This window comes from Mustela erminea, chromosome 15 (genome assembly GCF_009829155.1).
Source record: "Mustela erminea isolate mMusErm1 chromosome 15, mMusErm1.Pri, whole genome shotgun sequence".
NCBI classification, from domain to species: Eukaryota; Metazoa; Chordata; class Mammalia; order Carnivora; family Mustelidae; genus Mustela; species Mustela erminea.
In genome coordinates, this window is record NC_045628.1 from 74,332,090 (window position 1) to 74,360,086 (window position 27,997).

General features: G+C 48.4%; 1 protein-coding gene across 2 annotated transcripts; it reads right to left on the minus strand.

Moving 5' to 3' along the window:
- Positions 1 to 3,916: 3,916 nt before the first annotated feature.
- Positions 3,917 to 27,996, minus strand: ALOX5AP (arachidonate 5-lipoxygenase activating protein). Of its 2 annotated transcripts, none has more exons than XM_032314973.1 (5): positions 27,817 to 27,996; positions 21,095 to 21,194; positions 14,817 to 14,887; positions 10,701 to 10,782; positions 3,917 to 4,400 (listed from the first exon to the last, which is right to left on the minus strand). In XM_032314973.1, the coding sequence occupies exons 1-5, from the start codon at positions 27,884 to 27,886 to the stop codon at positions 4,238 to 4,240; spliced, it is 486 nt and encodes a 161-aa protein (XP_032170864.1). In that variant the 5' UTR covers positions 27,887 to 27,996; the 3' UTR covers positions 3,917 to 4,237. The 2 variants fall into 2 exon arrangements, with proteins under 2 accessions (XP_032170864.1, XP_032170863.1); XM_032314972.1 differs by lacking the exon at positions 3,917 to 4,400 and adding an exon at positions 9,746 to 10,379 and having other exon boundaries at positions 27,817 to 27,981.
- Position 27,997: the final 1 nt, after the last annotated feature.

The window sequence follows — 27,997 nt, forward strand, 5'->3', positions numbered from 1 at the left end:
TTTCAAGCAAGGGCATGTGACATAACCCCCGATGGAGGTGGCTATGGAAACTGTCCAGGAGAGTCCTGTCAGCTCAGACACGGACAGCGATGGGGCTGTGAGTTGAGTAGAGCTGGCGGTATTTGGTAATGGATCAGCCGTGGGGAGGAAGACAGGGAGGAGTGAAGGGACAGCATGTTCTTTTGGGGCCCGAGCCACTGAGTGATGGGTGGGACATTTACTGACAGCGATAAGCATGCGTGGAGGGCGAATAAAACAAACGACTTGCAGATTATCTCTTTCCGATCTGGGAGAGTCTCATCATGAAAAGAGCCTATTTTGGTCAAAACGGGAAAGGAGGGGGAAAGTTCATTTATTTATTTATTTTTTGTCTCAGCTTCATCTGCCCTTTCACTGTCCTGTGTCCCACAGGGGATACAAAAGGTTAGGAAGCTTCCCTGCTTCCAAGATGTTGGAGGAGACCGCAGCCTCCTTCCTCACAGAATTCTCACCCAAGTATATACACACACACACACACACACACACACACACGCACTCCACCCTGCTTCTGCCCAGAAGACCCACAATCTCATTATCCGTCCAGCTCCCTTTGGATCTTCTGAGACTGGAAGACAAGCTGGGGAGTCAGCATCCTAAAACACCTACATCTCTATATAATCCTTCCCTTTGAGTGTGAGCAGGGCCTGGATTGTAATTTCACTACATTACATTATAAGGTAAAAGTGAAGGGATTTTGCAATGTCGCTAATGGTCTCAAATCCGTTGACTCTAAGTTAATCAAAGGGGAGCCTGACCTGGGTGGGCTGACCTAATCAGAAGAACCCCATGAAAGTGGGTCTAGAGGTCAGAGATGAAAAAGACACCAGTGTTGCTCTGCTGGTGACTTTAAAGAGGTAAACTTAAAGAGGTAAACTGCCATGTTGTGGAGAAGCCCATGTGTCAGGAAGGGGCTTCCAGGAGCTGAGGTCCTTTGTCCTAGAACTGCAGAGGAGTTCTGCGAACAACCAGTGAGCCTCGAAAAGACCCCTGAGCCTCAGCTGAGATTGCATATAGGCCGGCATGTTAGTTATGGTCTGCTGAGACCCTGAGCAGAGGACCCATCTCTGACCCAACGAACATGTGCAGGGGCAAGCATATGGGGTTTTAAGCCACTAAGTTTGTGGGAATTTCTTACACAGCAATAGAAAATTAACCCAAAAAGGTAATGACAATAAATATAATAAATATAGCAATATGAGATAATAATATTCAACATTTATTACATACTAAACAATTTCAGTTGCTTTATCTCACTATTCTTTATAACAGCCCCATTAATTTGGCGCTATTATTATCCCAACTTACTAAATACAAAACTTGAGGCTTAGGAAGCAGTCACAGAATGGTGACGGGGGAGGGACTGAGCCCAGCCCTAGAACTCTGAAGACAGAGTGTTTGATCACTAGGCAGTGCCGTCTCCAACCAGAAGAAGAACCCCTCGAGCTGGAGTTCTGCACCTGAGACTCTCTTCTTTATAAGAATGAAGCCTGCTCTACCAGCCTGTCAATGCCTCCGTGCCCTCTATCGCGCCCGCTCCCCCTGGGCCAGAGTCAGCAGAGCCTCTGATGGGCCATCTTTGCACTCTGGACATCACCCAGTCTGTTTGGACAGGGTGGCCTCTGGGAGCTAGGGTGTCCCCAGGCTCCCCTGAGCATATTCTGGCCCAGCTCCCCCTTTGGACAACCAGTTCATCTTGGTTTGACCAGGACTGTCCCAGTTTTAAAACTGGGAGCCCCTCCTCCCAGGAAATCCCTCAGCCCCAGGCAAACTAGGATGACCACCCTACCTTGCTCCCCTCCAAAACCAGCCAGGTTGAGGTAGGCCTTGGGGCCACTTCCACACTGCTCTTTGCTATGATCTTTTCTTTCCAATGCCCATCATGTCATCTGAATCTGCTATCTATAGAGAGCTAAGGGCAGAAGCAACTCTTAGGAAACAACTGGCACTAAGAAGTTTCTGCTGGGTAGGGTTTGGCCATAAAAGCCCAGATGGGTCTTTAGTCTGGACACCAGATAGGACTGGGAAACCATGTTCACATGGGGGTTTTGCCTAGAACTGAGCAATCTGCTTGCCCTGAGCATCACACATGAATCACATTGGTCTAGACATCCCACGGGACAGGTTCCATGTCTCCATTCACTCCACTCCCCAAGCAGGCAACTTAGAGGGAGCTGGGAAGGTTTGGCTCTGGATTTGCCTCCTTCTTCCTAAGATTTTGAGCATCCTGAGCCTTGGGGTGGGGGGGCGGTCAAGAGGACTCCTCTATTATTACTGCTCACCTCAACTGAAAGCTAAGTCCTCATGAACTGACTCCCTTTGTAGGAGCTGGCTTCTTCCTGTCATGTGTCCTGGACTCTTGATCATACCCAGCTATCTTCTAAATTGTACTCAGTGCCAAGGCACACCATCTGTGACCATGGTCGGACCACCATGAATCTATCCCCAACATGGGAAATGGCTCAACACACATATTTTATTAAATATCGCCAGTCAGTGTCTTATGAACTCATTCATTCATTTATTCATTTTTTTGGTAACTGGGGCCCCCCACCACGGGCCTGACATTATCCTAGCCTCTGGCACTGAGTTCCGGCACATTTTAAACCGAATTGATATGAGGGGTGCTAGGCACGACTCTAGCATGTAGAGACACCAACCTAATCCTCATGCGGCACATGGAGGATTCTTAAGGAAGTTGACAAAAGATTCTTAAGATGTCTGTTTCCTTCCTATAGGAAGGAAAGCATGGGTGTTTTTTTGTTGTTGTTGTTTTGGTTTTGGGTTGTTTTTCTTTTTCTTTCTTTCTTTTTCATTTCTTTTCTTTTTTTTTTTTTTTTTTTTTGCATTTATCCACAATTTATCCTATTAAAGCATTGAAAGAAAACACATCTTAATCCCATAAAACTCATCCCCACTGTCCTCTACAATATAGCACTTTACAGGACGTCTGTTTGAGTTCTAAAATAGCTTGAGACAGGATGCCTGCTATGTGACAGTCTCCAAGCTTGGCACAGGAAAGGCAAAATAAATAGGACATCAGAGATATTCAAGAACAAATGATTTAGTGGGGAAGGGTGACAGACGCTAATAAACTTCTTTATATTGTAATATGGCTTTGTTGCGGTTGAGATGTTCAGAGGGTGCTGTAAGTTCAAGAGCGCAACACTAGGCCAACCTGGAGATAGGAAAGGCTTCTGGAAAAGGCCAGGCTTCAGCCGTGTCTCTCCTGTTATTTTATTTTTTTTTAAGATTTTTATTTATTGGGGTATCTGGGTGACTCAGTGGGTTAAGCCTCTGCCTTCGGCTCAGGTCATGATCTCAGGGTCCTGGGATCAAGCCCCGCATTGGGCTCTCTCGCTGCCTGTCTCTCTGCCTACTTGTGACCTCACTCTCTCTCTGTCAAATAAATAAAAATTTAAAAATCTTTTTTAAAAAATTGTATAAGATTTTTATTTATTTATTTGACAGAAAGATCACAGGTAGGCAGAGAGGCAGGCAGAAAGAGGGGAAAGCAGACTCCCTGCTGAGCAGAAAGCCTAATGTGGGGCTCGATCTGAGGACCCTGAGGTCATGACCTGAGCCAAAGGCAGAGGCTTAACCCACTGAGCCACCCAAGTACCCCATCTCTCCCAGTTCTTTTTTGAGTGCTATTTAGTTGCTCATTAAGAAACTTCAAATAATACATGAAAGTATAAACCACAGAGTAAAACTGACCCCAAATCCCTTCTCCTCAAGATAATCAGAGTTGACATTTTGACGACTGCCTTTCTAGCCCCATGTGTGGGTAAAAACAGTGTCCTTCCTATTATTATATGGAGGGTGAGGAAAGCAGATCAATTGTTCACATGTAGCAACAAACCCACAAAAGACTCACCCAGCAGCCTAAAACATGCCTCTGCATTTTATTTTAGGAACACATAAGTGCAGCCACAAAACATCTTCAGAAAGCCGGCTAAGTCAAGAAACATACAGTAACTGGTCAGAATAAGAAATAATGGGGCCACTGCCATTCTCAAGGGGCAGGGCGGACACAAAGGTATTTTCTTCCAGGGAAAACACGGTTAACTCAAGCTGCGGAGTCCAGATGGCCATTAGATTTACAGCTGTCTGAAGAGGAGCTACAGCTTTGCAAGGGCTGAGTTATGACAACTTTCGGTATTGATCCGATGAGAGCGCCGACCCTGCCTTCGGAGGAGAGTCAGGGTATGAGAAGCAGGGGGGAGATGGTGGTGCTTACTGCCTTTATGTAGTTCTCGAAGTCACTTCCGAAAAAGAGGATGAGGTAATAGTTGAATACACCAGCAACGGACATGAGGAACAGGAACAGTATGATTCGTTTCCCAAATATGTAGCCTGGCGTGCTAGAAGAGAAAGAAAACTGTAGAAGCAGCAAAATGACACCAATTTCACAAAAAAAAAAAAAAAAAAAAAAAAAAGTTATCGTCTTTGAGATACATGGGGTTTAAATTAGAATTCCTTTTACTCTATATGCTTCGTAGGAAAAATGGGAGTTCTCCGCTATTATTCGTCACTGAATATATTTCAAAACCAAGCTAAAAAGACTAGACCCCAAACCCCATCACAGTTAGAGCTCTGCTGGGCAGCTTCTCGGTGCTCTCCCGAGTTCCCCGCAGTGTGAAGGCGGAGCGTTCTGTCAGCTGGTCATCAGGCATGCTGACCAAGGATTTGGAACCCCATTGACTTGCGGCTTTTCCGTTCCAGGAAGTACCAGGGAAGCCGTGCTGGCAGTGGGCTCTAACGAGGGACCTAAGTACCTCTATGGGAGGGGTACTGGTTTCAGTGAGCCAATAAGGCTGGAGGTTTCTAAAAGGTGCTTGGGTGTCTGAGAGGTCAGGCTCGGCTCCTGAGGCTGCTTGGGAGTACCATTATGTTCCCGCTAAGGAGAGTGGGGCCCTTCACCATGGAAGACGGGCTCTTACATTGTAAGTGAATGGAGGGGAAAGAGCTGTTTTAGTGCATTCATATTCTTCTCTTGAAGGCTCTAAATCCTAAACTGCTTAGGCAAATCAGCAGCTGGGGTCAGGAGGCATTTCCCCAGTGATATGTGACCGCTTAATTGTACATAGCGGCTGCCCAGGCCTCCCTCTGCTCCATCCTCTGTGACCGCTGGGGCTGGTTCCATCTGTGCCAGCACTCGCATGTTCGGGAAGTCCAGCCAAATGGCTCGTTAAGGCTGTTAGTAACGACCCCGGCGAGGGGACCCTTTGGTAATCAAGACCGCTCAACAAGAACAGCCAGCTCAGCTAAACAGGTGAGTCGGGGCTGCTGAGCCTGGTTTTTGACATAATCAAGAGAGAGCACAGTTCGGCAGGTTCAATGTGAGAAATTGTATCTTTTGGAATTGGACCCCAGAGGTTCATGCTGTAACTCATCTCTTTCCTGGGCCAGGAGTGTGAAAACCATTCCGCAGTTGACTGTCTAATTTCCTTGCTACTCCAAGTGTGGTCAACAGACCAGCAGCATCCACTGGGAGCTTCTTGGACATGCAGAATCTCATGTCCCTCCCTAGAGTCACTGAACCAGAATCGTCATTTGGACAAGTCCCTCCTTGACTCTCAGGCCATTAAAGCTTGAGCGGCATGGCTTGCTGCCCCTACCGCTGCTCCTTGGCCAGCTGTGTTCTTCTTTCCTTGGTTTCCTGTTTACAGCCATGCTTATGAAGTGAGACATTCTGTCTCTTTATTTGGGAAGAATATTTGACTCCTCAAGAGAGTGTTATGGGCTGAATTTTGCCCCCCCACCGATTCATATGTTGAAGTCCTAACCCAATACCTCAGGACATGATTGTATTTAGAGACAGCGTCTTTAAAGAGGTAATTAAGGTAAAATGGGATCACCAAGGGGGACCCTGACTCAAAAGGATTGGTGTCCTTTTAGGAAGAGTAGGTTTGGACACAGACACACAGACGGAAGACCATGTAGGGACATGGGGCAAAGATGGCCGTCTGTGAGCTGAGAAGGGAGGCCTCGGGAGAAAACGAGGCAGCCAACACCCTGATCTCAGATTTCAAACCTCCGGAACAGTGAAACAATCCGTTTCTGTTTTCTGAAGCCCCCCGTCTGTGATACTCCATCATAGTGTTCCCGGCAGACAAATACAGACAGCTACCTGCTAATGCTGATAAGGAAGTCACAGAGTCTAAGTAAGGGATATGTTCTAGCCAGAGAACAGAGGGTTCAGAGAAATTAAATTGTGAAAAGTCAAATATTGTGGTGGCTCAGATTTCTCACATGAATGAGGCCACCATATGCTCATTACAGAAACAAGAGAAAGTGATTTGCAAAGCTGTTTCGGAACGTGCTCGAGATAAATCTGTGGTGAAGGATGAAATGGCAGTGCCTGCTGCTGAAATTGTGGTGTTCCTGACTTTGGGCAGCATTTTTCAAAGGTCTCGGGGCAGATCGCCCCCAAAGAGACCGCTGCGTGGTACCTTAGCGATCCCCAGACCATGGGAAGGGGGCGGGAGGCAGGAGCTCTGCGCATGCGCGTCACCTGCCGGGCTAGGAAGGGTAAACAGAGGTCCCCAGCTCTGGCACTTCATGGACTTCCTTTTTCAGTCTGTCAGACTTGGAGACGGGCTGTGACCCTGGGAGGTGTGCATGGAAGGACCTGCCCCAGGCTCTGGCGAAGCTCGAAGCTCAGGAGAGTGCAGAAGGAAGAGCTGGCCACCTGCTGCCTAATCAGACTTTGAAACTTAAGGCATCTCTTTTATTGTTTGTAAAAGGTGATACATAGTTCCCCCTAAATGGGGTGGGGAAGGTCAGCATGAAGTTAAGCATCTGAGGGACCAGGCCATTCCCATCTGTGACTTCACTGAACCCTCGGACCTACTCCATGGCATGTGGTTAACCTATTTTCCAGGTGGGAAAACAGAGCAGATGGGTTGAACAATGTGCCTAAAGGTCACACAGCCAAGAAGAGGCAGAGTGGGAATTCACACTTGTCTGTGTGAGGCTACAGCCCTGCTCCTTCTGCTTTCCTGAGGGCTCCTTCAGCTTTTGGAGACTAGGATTTTGTGGTCAGTTTTGAAGCAAACATATCCCCCCTTCCAACACACACTCACACATCACACACACACACAAAACCTACATGAAAACATAAAAGAGGTCTTATGACAAACAGTTCCCTCTCAAAGGTACCTAAAGCTTGGAGGAAAAGGAGCTGTGGTATGAGACAGGTGAGCCCAAACTCAAGGCACCTGAGCTCCAGCCCCAGCTCTCTGCTGTGGGCAAGTTGCTGACCTTTCCTGCCTCACACACAAAAATATATACGTGATGTGGGTAGGAGAAGAAAACTCTATTGTCCCTTCTGACTTTACAGTTAGGTTCTTTTCAATAAAGAAATGCCACTTTAAACCTGATAACTTCTAAAGTGAATAAAAACTGTAAGGCCCGTGAGAGAAAGATACTGCCTCAGTATCTTTCTCTCACGGGCCTTACAGTTTTTTTTGTTCACCCACAGTTTTACCGTTTGACAGTTTTGTTCACCCACATACCTCCAATAAATCAGGCCCTCCATACATTTTTGTCAAATGAATCACTCTTAGAAAAGAGGCATGAACAGCCTTCAGTGTTTACCAAATTGTGTGTAGAAGTTGTTAAAAATGCATATTCCCTGGGCTCCCACCCCAGAGATTCTGATTCCATAAGTTCAGAGTGAGGCCTAGGAATCTGTGCTTTTAACAAACATCCCAGGCAATTCTGGTGTCATTGGTTGGTGGGTTTCACTTTAGAAACACCAGCCTTGATATCCCTAGACTCACCCCAGGAGTCTAGCTCTGGTGAAGTAACCCCATGGTCCATATTTGAGGAAGGGGGGGCAGGGATTCTAAAATGTTGACACCAAGGGGGAAAATGATTTCGATAGAGCAGCACTTTTGAAAACTGTGCCCCTAATTATTTCTATAGGTTTAGTCTTTTGGGTACTGCCCCTGACTCCAGCAGCCCCTGGGCCTCTGTCATGTTCATTATCATCTCAACAAAATGACTTAGTACCTCGCTGCGGGCAGGTGGTCAGTACTTAGTACACGGATGGGGAGTGAATGAGGACCGAGTAAGCAATCAGGGAAGGTGGAGTTGGTTAAGCTGAGTTCATTGGTCTCAAGTGTTGCCAATCTTTACCCTCTGAGGGACAGGAAGAGAGGGCAGCCTAGTGCCAGCCAGGAAAGGTAGATAATAAAGGGCAAGTAGTCTTTAATGCCAAACGGCCACTGAACTTAGGCCAGATGGTAGCTTAGAATGAAAGAGGAAGAAACTAAAATTCATCCTTAACTGCATCTAGAGATGCTACAAACTACCTGATCAAGACAGGGAGAAAGGGTCGGGGAGTAGGATGTAGGACGGAGACGAGGAGCCATAAACTTCTGGGGAGGGTGGGGAGGGTCAAAGGAGGGGACTACAAAATCCCAAAAGGAAGAAGCTTTGTTGAGGGAGGTATATCAAGGAATGTCATGCCTACCCAATGGACCAAAAAGGACACTAGAACTTCTGATGCGGTTGGGGCCAAAGCAACTTCTACAGAGGAGCGAAAGATGATTGTGAGCCCAAGGGAGAAATTCCTGGAAGGGTCCAGGGTCCCGCTGAGCAGTACCTTCCTCTGTTGGTGAGCCTAAGAAATAAGCAGATCCTGAAGACATTAGGTGGTGAAAGCCTCTGCAAAGTCCAAGTATGACACAGCCCAAGGACAGAGGTAGACATCCACAGTGGAATCCACAGAGGAAGGGTATTAATTCATAGTTTCCAGAAGGCAGAATTGAAAAATCCTCTTGGACCTAGCGACTGAGGCTCTCAGCCTGACATCCACCTCAAGCAATATTTTGGTCTAGATTAGCATTAGACATTTCATCTAGTACCTATCATTTCTATTGATGACAATAGCTCAGGCCCCTGTATTCGGAAGTAGTGTGAAGCCATGTTTGTTCTCCGCAGGAAAGGGCGCCATGATGGATGACTAACAAAGGCTACGCATGCAGGAGAGGTGAGAAGGCTCTAATAAACACAGACCAGGGTACAGGGGCTGGTGGCATCACACCTATCTCTCCCGGGGGACACCGGGCCAGCATTTTAGAGGTTAGGCCACTCACGTTTCTATGAGGTCCGGGGAAATCGAATCGTTCTAAGATTTTAAGTCTCTATCTTATTATTTTAGCCACCTCGGTTCGTTCCCTAGCAGTGATTACCTTGAAAATGAAAAGAGCCCGTGGGTAAATGAACACATTCTGTCATGCTCCACAGACTGTCTTAGAATTAAAGCAACTTTAAGATCTCAGGCAAGTGATGACAGAGAAAGAGAACAGGGCCTGGGCCAGACCCCTGAGATTTTGGGGAGGAAGACAGGGAGGCCCAGGGAGGCAGCCCAAGAGAGCAGAACCCCCCCACACCCCGCTGATTTCACTGATGGACACTCCACCTCCTGACAACAGGTGATCACCCCGGCAAAGGCAGAATAGAGGTTTTCCAGGGTGGAAGAGGATAAAGAACATCATTTATGACAGTGTTGATAAGGATAAGAGACATAATGGAATTGCGGTTTTCGAGGATATATTCGAACGCCACCAGAGAGGCATGAAGAAGACATGAGCACTGGAAAGAATTGCTGGAAGGAGAGCCATCCTCCGGGCGGCAGCTCACCATCAAACCCACCCTCCCTCCCTGTCCCCACCCCCCACCCCAGCCATTTAACTTCACCGGCTCCCAAGGTCCCCAGATGACAGTGCTTTCACCTGCCGACCTCGCGGGATGTCAGAGCCTTTGTCACCGCTGAAGGATGCTATCTGAGCGGAGAGCCCATTAACCACGAAAGAAGGGTGCTATTGTGAGAGACAGAGAGGGATGTGAAACCAGACAAGGGAGAGAAATGGAGGGGAAGGCTGCAGTACCCATAGGGGCGGCAGCCTCCCGGAACTGGTAAGAACCAGCCTGCCTCTCAGAGCCCTCCTGGTACCTTAGGAATTCTAAGGAACTGATCGCAGACTAGAACTCGAACATCTCTTCTGTAAGTATCCTCATTTATTTTATGAAAATCCCGACTTCCCAAGGCGGGTGTCGTCAAAGTATGTAAGTGCTGTTCCGGAGCCTTCCGTCTGGCAGCGTCTATAAGCAATGCAACGGGGACGCTATTCACAGACTCCATCCTTTGCCTGTGAGCGCGGACTATTTTTGCAACGTTCTTCCTGCTGGTCCCTGGAAGATCTGTTACTCAAGAGAACGTCTCACAAGGTGCAAGCTTGAGCTCTCGTTTCTTGAGGCAAACAATAAAATGCTTCACTCCCCAGAGGCCTTGGGAAGCCAGACACAGAAAGTCATTCAAGGCCCAGACCCTGAAGGGAGGGCATAGAGGGTGTGGGGTTGCAAGAATGCGCGTGCGGCGCGTGGCATTAAAGCATCCTTTGTGAGCCCAAGACCATGTGGAGGAGTTGGCTATGGGGACACAAGCCCAGCCCCCCAGCTGCATTTGCAGAGCCCGCAAATTCAGGGGACAAAGGATGACGGATGCTACTGAGCCTTCCCCCCCACCCCCCGGCCCCAAGGGATCCCACCTGAGCCTTAAATCTTAGGTAGAATATGGTTGTGAGTGGTCGCTCTTCTTGCTCAAAAAGCATGACTCACACCCTGATTCTGAAGCAGTCCCGGTGGCCTACCTCTGAGTTCTCTCCCCCAGGTAGCCGACGAAGTACTTTTGCCTCACGAACAGGTACATCAGTCCAGCAAAGGCGGCGGGAACTAAGCGGAGAAAGGGAGACGCCAGTGTGAGTTTCACAGGTGCCAGAACATGCTAAATTTACATAATATTAACACAGTCATGACACAGCTAATACTGGTGGAAAAATCTAGCCGAAGCCTCGGGTTCCGATAGTTGGGGCTGATGGGGACTTTAGCAAAAAGCCTACGGCTAGAAGTGACAGTACTGTTACTTTCTATTGGCGTCATGGTACAGTTTACAAAGTGTTTTCCTGCCCATCATCTCATTTGAATCCTTTCCACGTGACCAGTGTCATCTTTTCTATTCCAGAGGTGACACCTGGGGCTCCAGTGGTCAAGGAGCATGTGTAAGATCGTCAAGGGGTGTGTGTGTGTGTGTCTGTCTGTCTGTCTGTGTGGTCCTGGGCAGGGCCTGGGAGAGCCAGACCTGAACCCTAAGCCCAGCCTAGGCTGGCTCTCTTAACAGCATACCCTTCCCCTTTGGGCCTCCAGGCAGTGCAATGCTCAGCCTTTTCCAAACAACTGCAGCCAGTTCAGAAAAGATCTCTGGTGGGGATGGGAGAGGCTGTGGGGACACAGTCGGTTGAGCATCCAACTTTTGATTTCAGCTCAGCCTGCCATCTCAGGATTATGAGATCAAGCCCCGTGTCGGGATCCGGGAGTTTGCTTGAGATTCTCTCTCTCCCTCTGCCCCTCCTCCCGCTTGTGTGCCCTCTTGCTCTCTCTCTCTCTCACAAATACTCTCTCTCTCTCTCTCTCTCAAATAAATAAATCAATCTTTGGGGAGGAAAAAGATCTCTAGGGAGGAAGACTCCCTTTGCCTTCTAGTGCTGTAACAACTGTGAGGAGCAGGAGTCCTGAACCTTGGAGCTGAGAGTTAGAAACTCCAACCCTACAAGAACTACTATGATCAGGAGCTAACACTTAACTCATCCTACATCTGAACAAAGGGCTGACTGCGGCTTTCCTACCTAGCAGAAAAACTTGTGGGGGTGAGATAGGCCCATGGGATGGGCCCTCTGGAGACCTGCCCGCATTTTTCGAAGGCCAAATTGTGTTGACAGAACACTTTCTACATGCCAAGCATTGCTCCAGGCTCTTTGAGTCCTTGGGTTTCCAGTCCTCTCAGCCGCCTGATAAAGAGTGCATTACTGTCCCCATTGGGCAGATGAGGAAATTGAGGCCCAAGGAAGTCAGTTTGCCCAGAGTCGCTTACCAGACCAAAAGAGGACAGCCACCTTTTGCTAACCATCATCTCTGTGCCTGGCACATACTGGCTTTCAAAAACTGTTAAATGAACTCATAAAAGTCAGGTGAGCCGAGGAAAAGCTTGTTAAAAAGAAAACCACAGGCCCCAAATGGCATCACTTAAGCCAAGTCCCCAGAGCAGGGCTTAATTCCTCAGCTAACTGCCGTTTCAACTTCCCTGAGAAATGCAGTCTTAACACGTAGTCACGAATGTTCTGATGCGAGCCAGTGAAGTAATCGGCCATGTGGGCCCTCTCCTTCCTTCAAAGGAAGATGAGGTAATCTACAGGATAAGCGCCCCCCCCCACCCCCAACACACTCCTCCCTCCCTCCCTCAAAGGGAAAGAAAGCTTCCCGGAATAGCCCCTTTTTTTTTTTTTTTGCTAACAACTTTCTTGCCCCACCCTCTTTCCTACAAAAGCTTTCCGTTTTCACAACCCCTGGGAGCTCCCCTCTCTTTGCTAGATGGGATACTGCCAGATTCATGAGTCCTTTGATAAAGCTAATTAGATCTTCAAAATTCACTTGGTTGAATTTTATTTTTTAACAAGGTGGGATTTTAAACCATGTTTGTATGATTTCAAATCTCTATTACCACCACCAGCATGGCACCATCAATAGTAACATCTACTGGCTCCTACTATTAGGCCGGACTGTAGGAAATTGTCATGTTTGAGGATCCTAAACAGTCAGGCATTGGTAGGTGTATATGGTTCGGTCTGCTCTCTGCCATGCAGCTTGTCAGAGGCTTTATGCACACAGTCTCACTTAATCATCCGGGGAACTCGATTACTCCTGCTTTACAAATGGGGAAACTGAGGCCGAGGAAAGGTGAGTAACAGCCAGGAGTCACACCACCAGCAACAAGTGTCCTCAGAACGATCTCTGATTTGTCCTCCTCAGATCCGTGTTCTCGCCCCAACTCCACTTTGCCTCCCCAAATATCAGTGTCATGTACCAGGTAAAGCACAAAAGGAACCACTTATGAGGTTCTGCTATTATCTGAAGGTCACAAAACTGCCATAATTCACAAGCTGCCCCGGACGAAGTCTTTCTTGGTTTGGCCCATCTGGAAGGCTCCACTCTAACTTAACTAGCCCGTCTCTCTCTCAGTGGGCCGCGGAACCGAACAAGGGCTGACAGGAGTCAGGGGTGGAAAACAGCTATGCTCACTGCCTTCCTGCAGAGGACATAGTGTGCCTTGCAGACCCAGGCTGCGCGGAACAGCAGGAAGGCACGTTGGGTTCGAATCTGGACTCGAAAAATCTGAGCTTGAGCAAGCAACTTGGCCTTCTGGGGCTTGGGCTCCTGCTCTGTAAAGTGAAGGATCTGGGCTGGAAGGATCACTGAGGTTCCTTTTGACTAAAAAAATTCAGGAATTTACTACAGTCATAAGGAATGACCATGACTGAAAAGGGTTTACTGACGCTTTCATCCCCTAGCAATGCCAATATTTGCTTTGGCTGAAATGCGTGGTTTCAGGGCTCCAAAACGCCTTTCCACCCCCTGTGTATTAATCGAGCTAGAACATCTCGAGATTCATCTCTATCAAGTGTCATCGAAGACATAAAAGTGATCGTAACTCCTCGTATAGGCATAGTTTGACTTGATTTTTCAAGTTACGCCAGACGTGTTTCTTCTTTCACTCAGGATAGATAGTGGTAAATAAATAGTGAGTAATGACAGCCTTATGGAGCACAGAAGGAGGCCACATGGTGTCCCTGAAGGAGTTTCTGCTGCCATCTCTCACCTCCGTTCCCTGTCGCTGTACCTGATCCTTTTGCTTCTTGGCCCTTCTCACTCTTGGCAATAATTTATCCATTCAGGTCTTCCCTGTGGTTCCTCTCACCAAGTGTCATGGGCTGCACGGCCATCTCTTTATTTATCACTGTGTGTCCAAGCCCAAGGTTTGCCATGTAGAAGGTGTTCAATGTATATGCAGTAGATACATGAATAATGCAGAAGGATACTTACGAGAAGTCCAGGAGTTAGACCTGGGCTCTCATCCTGGCTCCACGTTCACTCACTGAGTGACCTTGAACAAGTTACCTTATCTCCCCGAACCAAAGTGTCCTCACAGACACTAGAGGGAGATAATATCCCCTCCACCTCCTCTATAAAGTGGACAAGGATGATAAGGATCCCCTAGCCCCTCGGAGGACACGAGTGGTCTTTTCTTAGGTGCGCACCCTGCGGGGCCACGGTGTGGAAGCTGGCCGGGTCACACCAAGCCTCTGCCAGGCGCGATGCCAAGCTCCAAAGACAACCCAAACCCAGGACTCTGGTTTCCATTTCATTTTAAATCAGCTCCGGGAGTCAGCCTGCTGGAGTCGGGACTGTGGGCTGCTGATAACCCGGGAGAAGGCTGCAGACCTGGAATCCAGCCCGAAGCTCGGCAGACACACGCCCAGCAGAGGACCGCCACGCTGGAAGCTTATTAGCAGACACGCCGAGCGACAGCGGTCTCAGGATAGATCCCTCAGGCGCTCTCATTTATAATGCCCTTGTATCTGAGCGAACGCTGCTTAAGGATTCTGAGTCACATTTAGCCTTAAACCACCCTTGTCTGCACAGCGGCTCTCACCCAGCCACCGGGGAGCAGGCATTAGCCATGCATGCATAATCGCACCCACTCCTGCTGGGCACACAGCGTGCCAGAAGCACCACCCCCAGGGGGTTCTCCCCTCACTGGTCTTCACAAGGCAGAGCTGGAGGTCAGGCAAAGTCTTTTCAACAAAAAGCCTGCACTCAAACCCCCTCAAGATGCACGATTCAGAAAGGGAACACCACAGAGAAGCCCCAGTTACCTTGGCTACACAGGAGCCCTGCACTCCAGAGCACAACAAGGAAAGTGGGGTACGCATCAACGCAGTTTTGGCTGTAGAATAAAAAGAAAAACAAGGAGGAGAAAAATAGGAAAACATGTTACTGCAGTATACTCGGAAAATCACCTGAAACCCCAGACTGACAATCACCGTCACATATGAGACGCAAACCCCATTCATAACCGCACTTACATCTACCAGTAAGACACGGCTGCCTCATCAGAAATGGGCAGTGGGACGACGCAAACACATGCTTGGAATCCGTTCATTCCCTTTCTCCGCGAAGCCAACGGGAGACTTGGTTTCTTGATGGATTCATTTTGGCAGGGCTCCTGCTCCGGGCTGTGCCAAAGTGCTTCTTGGAATTGAAAAGTGAGCAGCACAGACAGCAGGGCTGTGGCGGCTGTCAGAATTAGGGGGAGGGTGCAGGGGAGAGGACTTCAACTCAGGAAACCTTTGTCAGCCGCACAAGTCAGCGCAGACCCACAGGCTGGGCTGGGGAAACAAGAGGTAAGCTACAAGCATTAGAGAAACAAGGGTCGACTCAGAAAAGCTGGTGCCCAGGAAGGTCTCTGGCTGGCAGTGCGATCGCAGCGTGCGGGGCTCAATCCTGGCTCCTGTGGAGGGGCTGTCATCTCACTCCAGCCACCATGCTGTTGTCTTACAGGTCCATCTCCCACAAACTCACTGCGGTCCCTGGAGGGCACAGGAGTGACTGCTGGCGTTTTCTATGGCTGCTGGAACCAGCTCAGTGGCTTCAAACAATTCAAATCGTGAAGAGGTCAGAAGTCCAAAGTGGGTCTCACCAGGCTGCAGTCAAGGTGTATCTGCACGGCGGCAATCCTGCCAGGGACTCCAGCCAAGAATCTGTTTCCTTGCCTTCCTCAGCTTCCAGAGATCACCTGCATTGCTTGGCTTGTGACCCCCTGCTAACCCCAAAGACAGTGATGGCCGTTCGCCTCTTCCTGACACCAACTTTTCTGCCTTCTTCTTTCATATTTAAAAGAACCTTTGTATTACATTGGGGTCTTCCCAGATCATCCAGAATACTCTCTTGATTTCAAGGTCAGCTGGTTAGTGACCTTAATTCCTTCTTGCCATGTGACAGAACCTATTCGTGGGCTCCCGGGGTCAGGACGTGAATGTTTTGGGGGGCCTTTTATTCAGCCTACCACAGCGACTCTCATTTTCACATGAGAAACCAAGATTTGGAGAAGCTGAGTAACCTGCTCAGCATCACCGACCAACAGGGTGGCAGAGTCAAGATTCACATCCTGCTCAGGCCAGCTCTAAAACCGGGTCTGTTAGTCTAGATCAGGATCACCGATATACACATCCATGGAAAAACAACCTTCGAAGACGTGGAAGCATGAAAGGATGCGAGGGCAGAGCAATGGGGTGGAAAGGGCACATGACTGGGATTCGGTCCCTGCCCTGACATCCACTAGCTGTTTGTCAATTGCAAAGCAATTACTTTGGACTTTGTTTCCTTACCTGAAAAAACTAAGAGACTGATAGTAGCTCTAAGATCCACATAAAGTTGAAGAGTTGATGCTCTAATGGGGGGGTGCCCAAGGTGTGGTGCCGGGCTCAGCAGTGTCAGAAGCACCTGGGAACTTGCTAGAAATGCAAATGTTAATGTCCGTCTTGGACCCACAGAATTAAAACCTCCCAGGGAGGGGGGTGGTGGGGACAGCAATCTGTTTTAACAAGGCCCTCCAGGAGACTCTGAAGCATGCTCTAGTTTGAAGACCACTGGTCTAATTTAATTCAAACCGTATGGGTAAAAGCAGAGATTCCATTTGCAAAATATATTCAGCCTTTTATCCGAATTCCTTCCTTAGAGTCCTTCATCAGGATCCTCCTTGATCTCGTTCTCATGCTTTTCCTCCTAAATCAGCTGTGAACTCTTGTTCAGCTTGATAGCATCTCATGCCTCACTACTAACCAACAAGAACTCTGGAATGAACAGCCCTTGGTCCATCCCCTGCAGACAACCCAGAGAGGATGGGCTGTGTCCCTGGACACAGGAGTCTTTATGTCCTTCTGATGATCAAAAGATCCTCTAGTGGAGAAGTCAATGAAATTAAAGGTAAGAAAGCAGTGCATCCTATCCTGGGCTCTAGGCACAGGGGAGAGAGCAGAGCTCTGCTCGCCTTGCCAGGTGCCGGGGTTCACTGTGTCTAGTGGACACAGTAGGAACTCTGAAGTTCAGGCGGCAGAACAAATTTATTATTTGGGATGAAGTACTTAGTGAATAAACAGGTCCCGTATACAGCATGGAGCACAAGCATTGTATCTATTACTACATATCAGAGGCACAAAGCCACAGCCTTGGAATTCCGAATGTGATCCATTTCCCTGTTCAAGAAAAAGAGGGAACACATCCTTTGAAAATTTATTAATACCAAGCTCTCTCCTGCCTCCTCATTCTCATGCTTCTATTTTGTTTGTTTTTAAGTACTGGTTTCATCTGGGTGGTACAAAATTTATTAAAAAAATTCTTAATTATCTAGGGAATTTGCTCATTAGAATGGTATAGTATTGGGACATTGACTTAGTCATTCAGTCATTCTTCCTATTATCTCAAGTCACCTTGGTCTCCAGCAACAGTGGTCTGTCTGGAGTTAAATGAATCTCTCCCAACTTTAAGAGAATGGGTTCCTCCTTTGGATTTCCAGAATATACCCAGAGTCCCGTTTCACTCTGACTCAAACCAGTCCTTATCTGCTCCAGGATCTCTGACACATCTTCCACCCACAACTCCACACAAGGTGCCCATCCCTGACAGAGGGCTGCCGCTGGGCTGAATTCAAGTAGCTTTGGTCAGTGACGAGGCTGTCCCTGGAGATGGAGCCTAGTGGATGCTCACATGGTTTTTAAAGTCATGAAACCTCGGTCCGCTGTCTAATCAACTACTGACTGAATGTGGGTGCGTTTCCTAGCCTCACTGAGCCTTGGTTTTCCTCATCTAGGAGAGGTGAGGGGAGATATTAGCAATTACCGCCCTGGCTTGTGAAAATAAAATGAGATGAAGCAGTGTCTGACTCATAATGAGCTTCCAATAATTGGTAGCTATTGACTGCTCCAATGTCTTCCTTCTTACAGTCCCTGGTAGAAATGTCTTTCCTGCTGACAAATTATCATTATTCTAAATTTTCTTTTGTAGAGAGTTTTGTGCCATTTTTTCTGCAAGACAAAAATGACAAACCCATCTTGGCTCTCATTTCTTGAGGTCTAATTCTGAGGTGCTTGCCAGATTTGTCAACAATTCCCTGTGCTGCGTTCAATTTGATGCATTACACTATCACTGTTTTCATGGAGAAAAGGACACTTATTTTCCCTTTTATTTTTCTCTACCTTTGGGAATCAGATACTGACATACTTACATAGTGTTTTGTTAGTTTGGATTAACTTAAGTAAACATCACTAATAATTGTAAATTGTATCACTACTCATTAATATAATCAAGGCAGGTCTACCACCTTCAAATTATTTACAAGCCCACCCCACTTAGAAGAGAGGCTGAGGGGGATTTTGAGTGGTGCAGAGGAGAAAGAACATTAAGGTGACATTACCGAAAATGTATTTTGTAAAACACTAAATCCTTGATAAAAAATGCTTTGCAAATAAATAAATAAATAAATAAATAAATAAATAAATAAATGGGGTGTGCATCTATAGTTTAAAAAAAAGACTTCCCTTTCTTAGAGAAACAAGAATCGCAATGTTCCTCAGTACATTAAAAGTTCTCACGAGTCTTGCTGTCCAGAACTTTTTCTTTGTCTGTAACAGGTGATACCAGCCCATGAACTGGTAATCTACGGAACACATGTCAGAAAATTACACTTCTCCAGAGACCCTCTCCTCTCCACAGCCTGTGCTTGCCTGGCCTCGTAGGGAAGAATCGTGGACCTGTTAACTGAGCTTTTCCTCCTGAAATCAAACTTTGCTCTAGCTGTGCTCCCTCCTCGGGGAACAGAGCTTTGAACTGTGTTTTATACACCTGAACAGAGAGTCAAGGTTAAGATTCTTTTTGTCTCTCAAACCCTGACTCAGTTCTGCCCTGGTGGGTGACGGGTGATGGAACAGGCCATTAACCGAGGCCAAGTTGGAGCTGATGGGCCACACCTCACTAAAATGTCTGTTCACCAACTGCCCCCCAAATCCAGAACCATCTGTATCCATCAACAGTCATATTTTAGCCTGAAAAGCATCGGGCTTTTCAGTCCACCAGCACCATTTATCCTGTTATGCTAGTTTTTCTCAATAGCCATGGTCTGGAAACATTTATGATCTCACACCCCATCAACCAGAAGATTTGATCACACAACCTTGTGATAGGTATAATACACACACAGTCCACTTTCAAACTATGTATTAAACTTGAGTAAAGCTTAATTTCTTAGTTTTTAGATAGTGGGATTAAGTATATGTTCTTTTCTTTATGCAAATCCCTGGTTCAACTCGCACCCTCTTTGGTGCTTTTGGAGGTCTCTAGACAAGCTACTGCTGGAGAAGAAATTCTGCTGTACCAACCCATAACCCCTTGCCTGTAGCTTCCTGGCAGGTGCAAGCAGACCAGGCGCCCCTGGCTTTTGCAGGCACATAGTAAGTAGCGGGCATCCACAGTCTTTCTGCCCTTATATAACCACCACAGGCACACCAAGTACTTGCTGCTAGCTGGGTCGGGGAGGAAGTGGTCTTGGTAACAGAACCACAGCGCTGTCTGGGCCAACTTCATCTTACAGAAAATTCTTTTTCTCCACCTGAGCTCCTACCTCTCCACAGCTCCCTCTTCTCCTCATTCTACTCACTCCTCTGTTGTGGAGATGAAGTGGTAAAGACGCATGGATCGGGGGAGCTGGGCTGCGGCATCCACACCATGGGGACCCCTGGGCAGCAAAAATGCCCCACCCCTCCCCTCTGGCCACTTCTTCTGTCAGGAACCCCACACCATTGCAGAACTTCCAAACCACCCTTCCAAATGACGCAGGGCAGCCACCACCAAAGGGCACTTCTGCAATCTGGGCGCTGGCCCCGGGGGACTGATTTGAGCACAGAGATAGCCCACCCCTGGGGGAAAGGGCAGGCACTGAACCACCTGGCCTGCTCCATTTCTTCGTTGCTGGCAAAATGGAAACCTAACTTCATACACTGAAGGCTCAAATGTTAAAAAAAAAAAAAAAAAAAAAATCCCTGGAGGTAGTTCAGCAAAAGATTTCCTCGAGATCTGACTGCTGGAGTGACCCTGGTAAGGACTGCTTAGTCTGAGGACAGAAGACGACAGCAGGTGGCGAGGGCCCAAGAGAGGGGGAGGTCTTGGAGGGACTGCGGACACTCAGGAGCAACCTGAAGGCCCAAGCCCAAAAGACGAAGGGCCCAGACAGGGTGAGGGGACCTGGACATCAGCCTGCGGTGATTTCCTTAGGTGTCCACAACTGCCCTTCTGGAAAGCTCTCTGGGGGCCCTCAGAGTCACTTCTGAGTTACGACGGAAGGCCAGCTCCTTAGCCAGCTCAGAGCTGAAGACTTCCCCTCTGACCAGCCCCTCTTCACAGGCACAGAGAGGCAGATAGGCCACTGCCTGAAACTGCTGTTCAGATACATTCTGCATAAAGGAAAAAATGAGCGTTGGAATAACAGCCATCCAGATTTGCATCCCAAATAATTCCCATCTCCTTCACTGCGCCGTTCAGGTGTCTTCAAGCAGCTTTTTTATTCAAAAGTAAAGAATGAGAAGGGGAAGGGGAACCAATTGCCCAGGTCCCCCCTTCTCACTGTCCTTGTTCTGGTTGCTCAAGGAGACCAGGCCTTATGAAAGGTCCTGCCACACCTCCACATATGTCCACTGAGTGGGACACAAGAGGCAGAGCCAGCCAATGAGTAATGGTTGGTTTTCATGGTAGTACCTGTGGACTAATTCCCCCGGAAACTGGTAACACTCTGACCACACTGGCTCAGGGTTTCTGGAACCAGGGGAAGCCGTGGCGATTGCACGACTCCCCACTCCCACCCCTGGTACGCCCAATTCTTTCTTTAAACACTAGCACTTATGAAGATGACAGAGGGTCCCACAAAGCCATCCCCACTCCCACCCCCAGCTGAGCTTCAACCTTCCCGGGGACTCTGCCTCCCGTGGCACTCTGAAGGTTGGCCCAGACATTCAGGTAGCCTCGAGAGTGGTCTTCACTCTGGCAAGGAGCCCCCGATGCCTAGGGCCCCACTCTGCTGGTTTGCAGTATCAGGGTTTAGACTCACTTGGCAGTGTAGACCCGCTCAAAGGCAAGTGTTCCCGTCCTCTGGAAGCTCCGCCCATTGTGTGTCTTGCTTTCATGCTCCACCTTGTGGGCAAAGAACCCTGGCAGAGGGAAAAGTTTGGATCTGGTTTATAACAGGCACGTTCATGAGCCTGGCGTCCCATTATTTTACCAGAACATTTAATGTTCCCTCTGTGTGCCCTCCAAACCGCCTAAACGTCTTCCATCAAATGTCACTTACCAAAAATTCATTCTGCAGCTATCTCTACAAATTACTGCATTTGGTGATGGCGAAGCCCTCCAAGACACAGCCCCCCACTTTCAAGGATCTTTCAGTTGAAGGAAATAAACACACAGAGCAGAAATTGTACTCTAGTGATTCACGTGAAGACAGAACTGACTGAGAACATGAAGCCATCAAGGGTCCAAGAAGCAACTTAATTCAGTGTTGGGTTCACAGAGGAATCCCTACAGGTGACCTCTAGGGTAAGATCTGCAAACAAGTAGGAATTAGCCAATGAGATGGAGGAAGCAATGGAGAAGATCACCCCACTCGAGTGCGATGGAATGTGCAAAGGCACAGAGGCAAGAACTGTCTTAAGTTTGCTGTCTGGCTTACAATGGGGGAAATCGACAGCAGGGAGTGGAAACTGGCAGAATTACAAATGAGGCCAAAGAAGTAGATGGTGAATTGTTCTTTCAAAGACATTTTTCTTTGTTACTTGCCATGTGCCAGACCCTTAGCTTACATCAGAGAAACAAAATGCACCAAGAACCTTAGCCTGAGGAGCTTATGTTCCAGCAAGGGTGGGAGAGGAGACAGACCATAAGACAGTGAACAAAACACTTGTGTTAAAATTGCACAGTGTGCCAAGCCGTGGACAGAAAAGCAGGCAGAGGGGGTAAGGAGCCCTGTGACGTGCTTCCATGGTAGATGGAGTGAGGAAGCAGTGAGCCCAGCCCCGAAGAAGAGGATCTTTGAGAAGTGCCTTCCAGATTTAGCAGTGTGACTATGACCTTGATGAGAGCCATGTTAAGAAAATTAGAACTTATTCCCATCTCACGAGCAACAGGGGGTTTCTGGCAGGTGTAAGCTGAGGAATGGTGTTAAGCAGAGAGCCTTCTGTCTTTTGCCAGGTCAGGGTCTATGACAGAAGGAAAATAGGAGGGAGCTGACTAGGATGGCCATGGGATGTGAGGGGTGCCGAGGGGCCAGAATCTCAAGGGTTTGTCTATAGACTGGGGTGGGGGAGGGGTGGGAATGAAGGTCTCTATCTCCTCCCCTCCCCCCTGCCCTGTGATATTCCTTTACTCCAATTTTGAGAATATCAGGGATCTTACAGGATTCCTTTTCATCAGCTTCCTATCAGTTTCCTCAAAGAGATGTCAAACGGATGCCTTATCAAGTGTGTCTATGAATAAAAGCTTACCCTGGTTTTCTTTGGGGCAAAAGTACAGCCCCACCCTAGCAACATGCCTGTCTGGAACAGAGCTACAGGGCCACTGGTCTGAAGGGTACAGCGGCCAACTCTCCAGCAGATGCCTGACCTCTGCTCCCTCACTAGGCATTGCGACCACAGCTGCAAAGTAGGCAGTGCTGTCCCCACCTTATAGACAAGGACACAGTGACTCCGGGAGGGCTGATAGCTCTCTCGGAGTCACTCCACTGGGGAGCAGTGCAGCTGGGGATTCAAGTCCGGGGGCTGGGGGAGCCTCTGGGGGTGGTGTTTTCCCCATTACTGTCACACTGAAGCTCACCACGGGGTTTCCATCAGCCACAAGGGGTGAAAGTACACATCTGTCTGTTCTGAATGTCTCTTTGGACCACAGAACGCAGTAGAAAATTCTTACCATTGCCTTTCCAGAACCCAGTGGGACGGCCATTGCCTCTGAACATGACAGAGATATTAAGAAAGTCAGAGGTCATTTCTGCCACCAGCCATACCACGTGGCTGTACTGAGCATCTGCCTTTCTTCTTTCTCCCCTCACTCAGAGGAACCAACCCCTTCCTCTTTGCCAGGGCTTGCCCTCTACCTGTGACCTTGAGCCCATTCCTGCCACCCCTTCGGCCCTGTTTCATCCGTGTTCTCCCCATTTCCTGAACCTTCCCTCTCTTTCTTCCTCCGTCTCTTGACCCTGGAAACAGACTCTGATCTTTCCCACCCATGAAATGAAGCTAAAGCCAGCCTGCCCCATTCCACTAGGCTGCACCTCTCCTCCTGCTTAGCTAAACTTAAAAGCATTTGGCTTCCTTTGCCTACTCCTCACCGCCCACTCACAGCCCCCATCCGCCACATTATCCTCCACAGTGTCACAGAAACCTCTCGTGCAGAGACCATGAGCACACTTATCTTGGCCAGCTGTGGGCGGTAGGCCAAACCAGAGAGAGAGAGAGAACCAGAGACACAGAGAGAAAAGGCTGCAGGCCATCCCTGAGCACCTACCACACACACTGGGCCCCTGCTGGCTCGGGTGTTCTACGCAGTGCCTCGGACCAGCACATATGGAAGTTATCATAGCTCCACATCTCTGTTGAGGAAACTGAGAGCCAGAGAAGCCAACGAACTTTCTCAGGATCGCATAAGAAGATCTGGAGAATTCAGCGAAGCACAAAGTTAATAGGCACCAGCAGACAGATACAAGTGTTCAAGGTATAACACGCCAATGATTATTTTCACAGAATTGCTGTCTGGATCCCAGGAAATGTTTCCCTGGACATCAAGCATCCATCATCTGCATCTTAGAGAGCACGGGGCAAGATGGGAGGGAGGGGGCAACCCAACAACAAAGGACCCCGGAAAACAAGTCAGCTGAGAAGTGGTACCCTGAAAGCAGGATGGTATAGCTGACTCCGTAATCTAGAGGCAGCAAGCATAGACCAAGCTTTTCCAGAGAAGAGAAACAGGACCAGTGGATGGAAGTTATAGGGCAGTAGGACTTCTTGAAGGGTGTGCATTTGAATAAATGTATCTGAGGCAATATACACAGCAGAAGCATCTACTTTTTGGAAAGGGTTTGAATCCCAGTCTCACCACTACTGGCTCTAGGATTTTCAACCAATGGTCTAGCCTCTCCAAGCCCCACATGGCTTCTCTGCAGAACAGGAATAATAATAGTGTATATTCCAGGGGCTTCAAAGATTCAGTGAGGCATTATTGCCAACACAAAGCTCTGTGTTGGCAATAATACCTCAAGACACCCAACGAGGAGAAAGCAAGCTAGGTAGGTCATGAGCTCTCTAGCATGGGAGAGTTCAGGCAGGAGCTGTTGAGAATGGCATAAATAAGATTTCCGCTTTGGGGCACTTCATGAGTCCTGTTTCTAGAGCCCATTCAACCCTAGGTTGGGTTGTGAGGTCTTCCAATATGGTGCCCATGAGATTAGTTAAGAGTCTTGGTGTTGGGATAGGAGTACCAGGGATGGTGTGGGAAGGTAGGCACTCAGTACCAGCTCTATATCCTTCCTTATCACTATTCTCACAAACCCTTGTGTCTGTGGGGCCATCATGTCTCCCCCACTTCTTGGCTTCACGGTAAGAAGAGAGTGAAGGAGAGAGGATGATGCCAATTCCCACCACCTTTCCCTACAACCAGAAGGGCTGTGGGAACAGCTCTCCTGCTGGAGGACATCTTTTCTCTGCTATTGCCATTCAGACTTCCATGTACCAGGCTCAGTGCCCTTCCCCCCAGCTCACCCTCTCCTCTCAATCTCATTAGCTTGGCTTCCTATGGAAATCACTTTCCCCAAAACTGTGTTTTTTCAGGTTTGCTGCATGTCAGCGCTGCTGGCACCTTGGCAGAAGAAGCTGGAGGCTCTCTGGATGCTATTCATAGGAAACGCCTCTATCTTTACTCCCTGGGAAACCAGGCTTTGGTGGTTCTGGCCCAGCGCTCTCGGAATGATGTATTTTCAACTCGTTCTGTGCTTCCAAATCTGTGTTTTGCTGGATCAAGCTGGAAGAGGACCCCAGGTTCAAAGATCTTGATAACTACAGAATGTTTAAGAGTCAGAGGAGGAAGTTCCCCCAGGCGTGGGCTGTGTGGCCTCTTCCCAGGAACTGAGGTTCACACAGGGTACAGAGAGCACAGACCTTGGATATCATCATGGACACATGATGGATATCATCTCGGGACAAAGACAAAGCTTATGGCACCTGGCAACAACATGTAAATATTCCTTAAAACTAACAGGAAGGGCTCAAAATGACATTTTGCAGGGCAGGAGGAGAAAGGCACAGTTTTGCATATTTTCTGAACTCTGTAAGGAAGACCTATGGTTGCAACATTGCAGTTAATTAGAATTGCAAAGAGAGGCTCTGGGCATGCACTTGAACCTTTGTGTTTACCTGAAAACTCATGGTGCAAGCAAGCACAGATGTTCTCTCCCAAGTCATTGGAATTTTCCTTGTTCCCCGACATGGGCACATTTTACAGTTACAAATAAAAGGCAGACCTCACACAGTGGTCTCAGCATCACATGGTAGTCGGAGGTCTCTGCCTCAGAGGGGAGGGTGGCTAGGCTGCTTCTGTGGCTTCAAAAGAGCAGCCGGTTGTCCCTTCCCCAAGCAAGGGTGTGCCTGAGCTCTACAAAGTCACCCTTGGAGCCATGTTGCCCTAGCGGCTCAGGGCGGGTAGGGGAGGGCAGAGGACAGGATGTGACTACCATGTAGGGTCTGCTCAGCCTGAAAAAGTCTCCAGTCCAACAATGGGAGCTCCACTCAAACCCAAACTTGTATCTCCCCATCAGGAAGACTCCATCCCACTCCTCAGTTGGTGGACCTCTATTAGCGAGGCCACTGGTGTTCTGTCACTATCTATCTGAAATGGCCTGTCAAAAGTCAAAGCCCTTAGACTGTGGTTGTTAAGACTCAGACATTCAGCCAACCATAATCTCTCCTTCCGTACTGTACCAAGGAAGAAGACTTAATCTCACTGCCAAAACCAATTAGGAACTCACTGTCTCTCTTCAAGTCCAATCAGGGTTTGTTCTGCCACTATGGGAAAAAGCCCCAGACCCACTCCACAGACCAAGGGTGGGTTCTGCATCTCCAGGGAGATGAAGAGACTCTGTACTCACAACAGGACACTCGGCAGCCTCCCCCAAGTCAGCTCTGCACTGAGAGGGAGCGGCTCAGGGTGAGCGCCAACTCTCCAGCTAGGTTAGTCCCATCCACACAGGCCGTGGGAAGGTCAGTGGTCCCCAGTCCACTGGCATTGTTGGCAAAGATGATGCTTATCAGAGGAAGAGCCAGAGGGAAGACCCTACACAGAGCTGAAAAATCACTGCCCACCCCCCCACCGCCCCATGCAAAACTGCCTCCACAGACACCAGAAGGGTCTTGGAATTCTTCCTGTTGACCATGGCTGGCCATCTGTTCTCACTATCTTTTCCCTTTCTGGCGGGTCTGCAACAGTGCTGTCCCCATAAAGCCAGGACACTGCCTGGCACGGTGGGTCCTGCGAGGCGTATGCAGGTTGAATAAATGAATCCCTGACTGATATGCAAGACCAAGGGCACTCATGGTCGCTGCATGAAACTGAAATGGCTTGAGGAACGGCAACCTACACAATCCCTTGGCTCCTTGATGAGCATCATGAGCAACTTGATGGCGTGGATTTAGTACGAAAATGTTTGGGTCAAAAAGTGGCCAACTGTTATTCCATATAGGAAACCTACTGGGAGAATGCAAAGTTGGGCCTCTCTGGTGTGGGGAGGTCTCAGGGAAGCCTTCCTCTAGGGCTCAGAAGCCGAAACCGAAGGCTTTGTCCACATTCAAGCTGGGAGAAGGTTGGGGGAGATAACAGGATATCCCACATCGGTTAAATACTGAAGTTTCCCAAGTGTGACAGTGTGGGGACATGCAGTAGTGACCATTAGGTTACAGCAGCTGCCCTTAGTAATCACTCTTCTTTTTTCCTCTGTCTTAATAAACTACAATACATGAAGCCACTGGCAATACTTCTCAAAACGGTCTGTGGCAGTCTTAACTCAGAAGTCTGAAGAGAAAATTCTACACGGTCTTGGCTTTTTCAGGTCTGCGTCCCTTACTTGGTTTTTCAAGTGCCAGCACGGTTAATGGAAACGCAAACCCCACACAAGAAAAATGCTTCCTCTCTCTATGTAAATATATCATGCATAGGAAAAATGCTTCAAAATGGTACATTGTTAGAAAAAAAAGGAAGTATTACAAGGGGGAAAAGAAAGAGCAACTCATAGATAAAATAATGGTAAGGTGATTTCTCCCTCCCACCTTCCAAATTCACATTTCTTCTCTTTTTAAGCCTACAGGTGACAGATAATCCCAGCTGCATTGAAGTCAGCCCAGCTCCACTTACCAAAGCCCAGTGTCTGAGTAAAGATGTACTTTACTTTCCCCGTCTAGGCTTCTTGCCTCCTGCCCTGTCTCCAGTCACTGTAATTAATGGTTAAAATGCTGCTCACAAGACACTTCAATCAGGGTTTGGAGAAAACCTCTAGGTTGCTGACCTGGTTCTGCAAACACGGTTAGTTACCACCATGAAAGTGAAAGGAATACCAGCAGAAGGAAAACCCCAAAGGCAGGCACACACCGATACATTCAAAGAACAAGAAACAAATAACGAATAAGGCAAAAGTGGGCCAAAGTGCACACAGACACAGAGACCTGTGTGAGCCTGACTTTACAGCAACAGGCAAACAAAATCTGCCCTTGGCCCCCCTTCTGAGTGAGGACCTCCCCTTACCGTTCTGGACCACGCTGATGAGGGTGACGATGGCCAGCAGGACGATGTTGCCCACGGCTTCTTGATCCATGTTTGCTTCGGGCTCCCCAGGGAGGACTGCTCCCGTCTGGTGGCGGGCACCCAGGCCTGCGCCGTGCAGAAAGGGGAAGTGAGGGCCCGCATGCTGTCTTTCATCATTAGA

Excerpts from the sequence above, each read along its gene's own strand:
- ALOX5AP (XM_032314973.1), bottom strand. The coding sequence starts at position 27,886 with ATGGATCAAGAAGCCGTGGGCAACATCGTCCTGCTGGCCATCGTCACC. Across the intron at positions 21,195-27,816 it reads CATCAGCGTGGTCCAGAACG|GGTTCTTTGCCCACAAGGTG; the intron begins GTAAGGGGAGGT and ends TCCCTCTGCCAG. Across the intron at positions 14,888-21,094 it reads GAGCGGGTCTACACTGCCAA|CCAAAACTGCGTTGATGCGT; the intron begins GTGAGTCTAAAC and ends TTTATTCTACAG.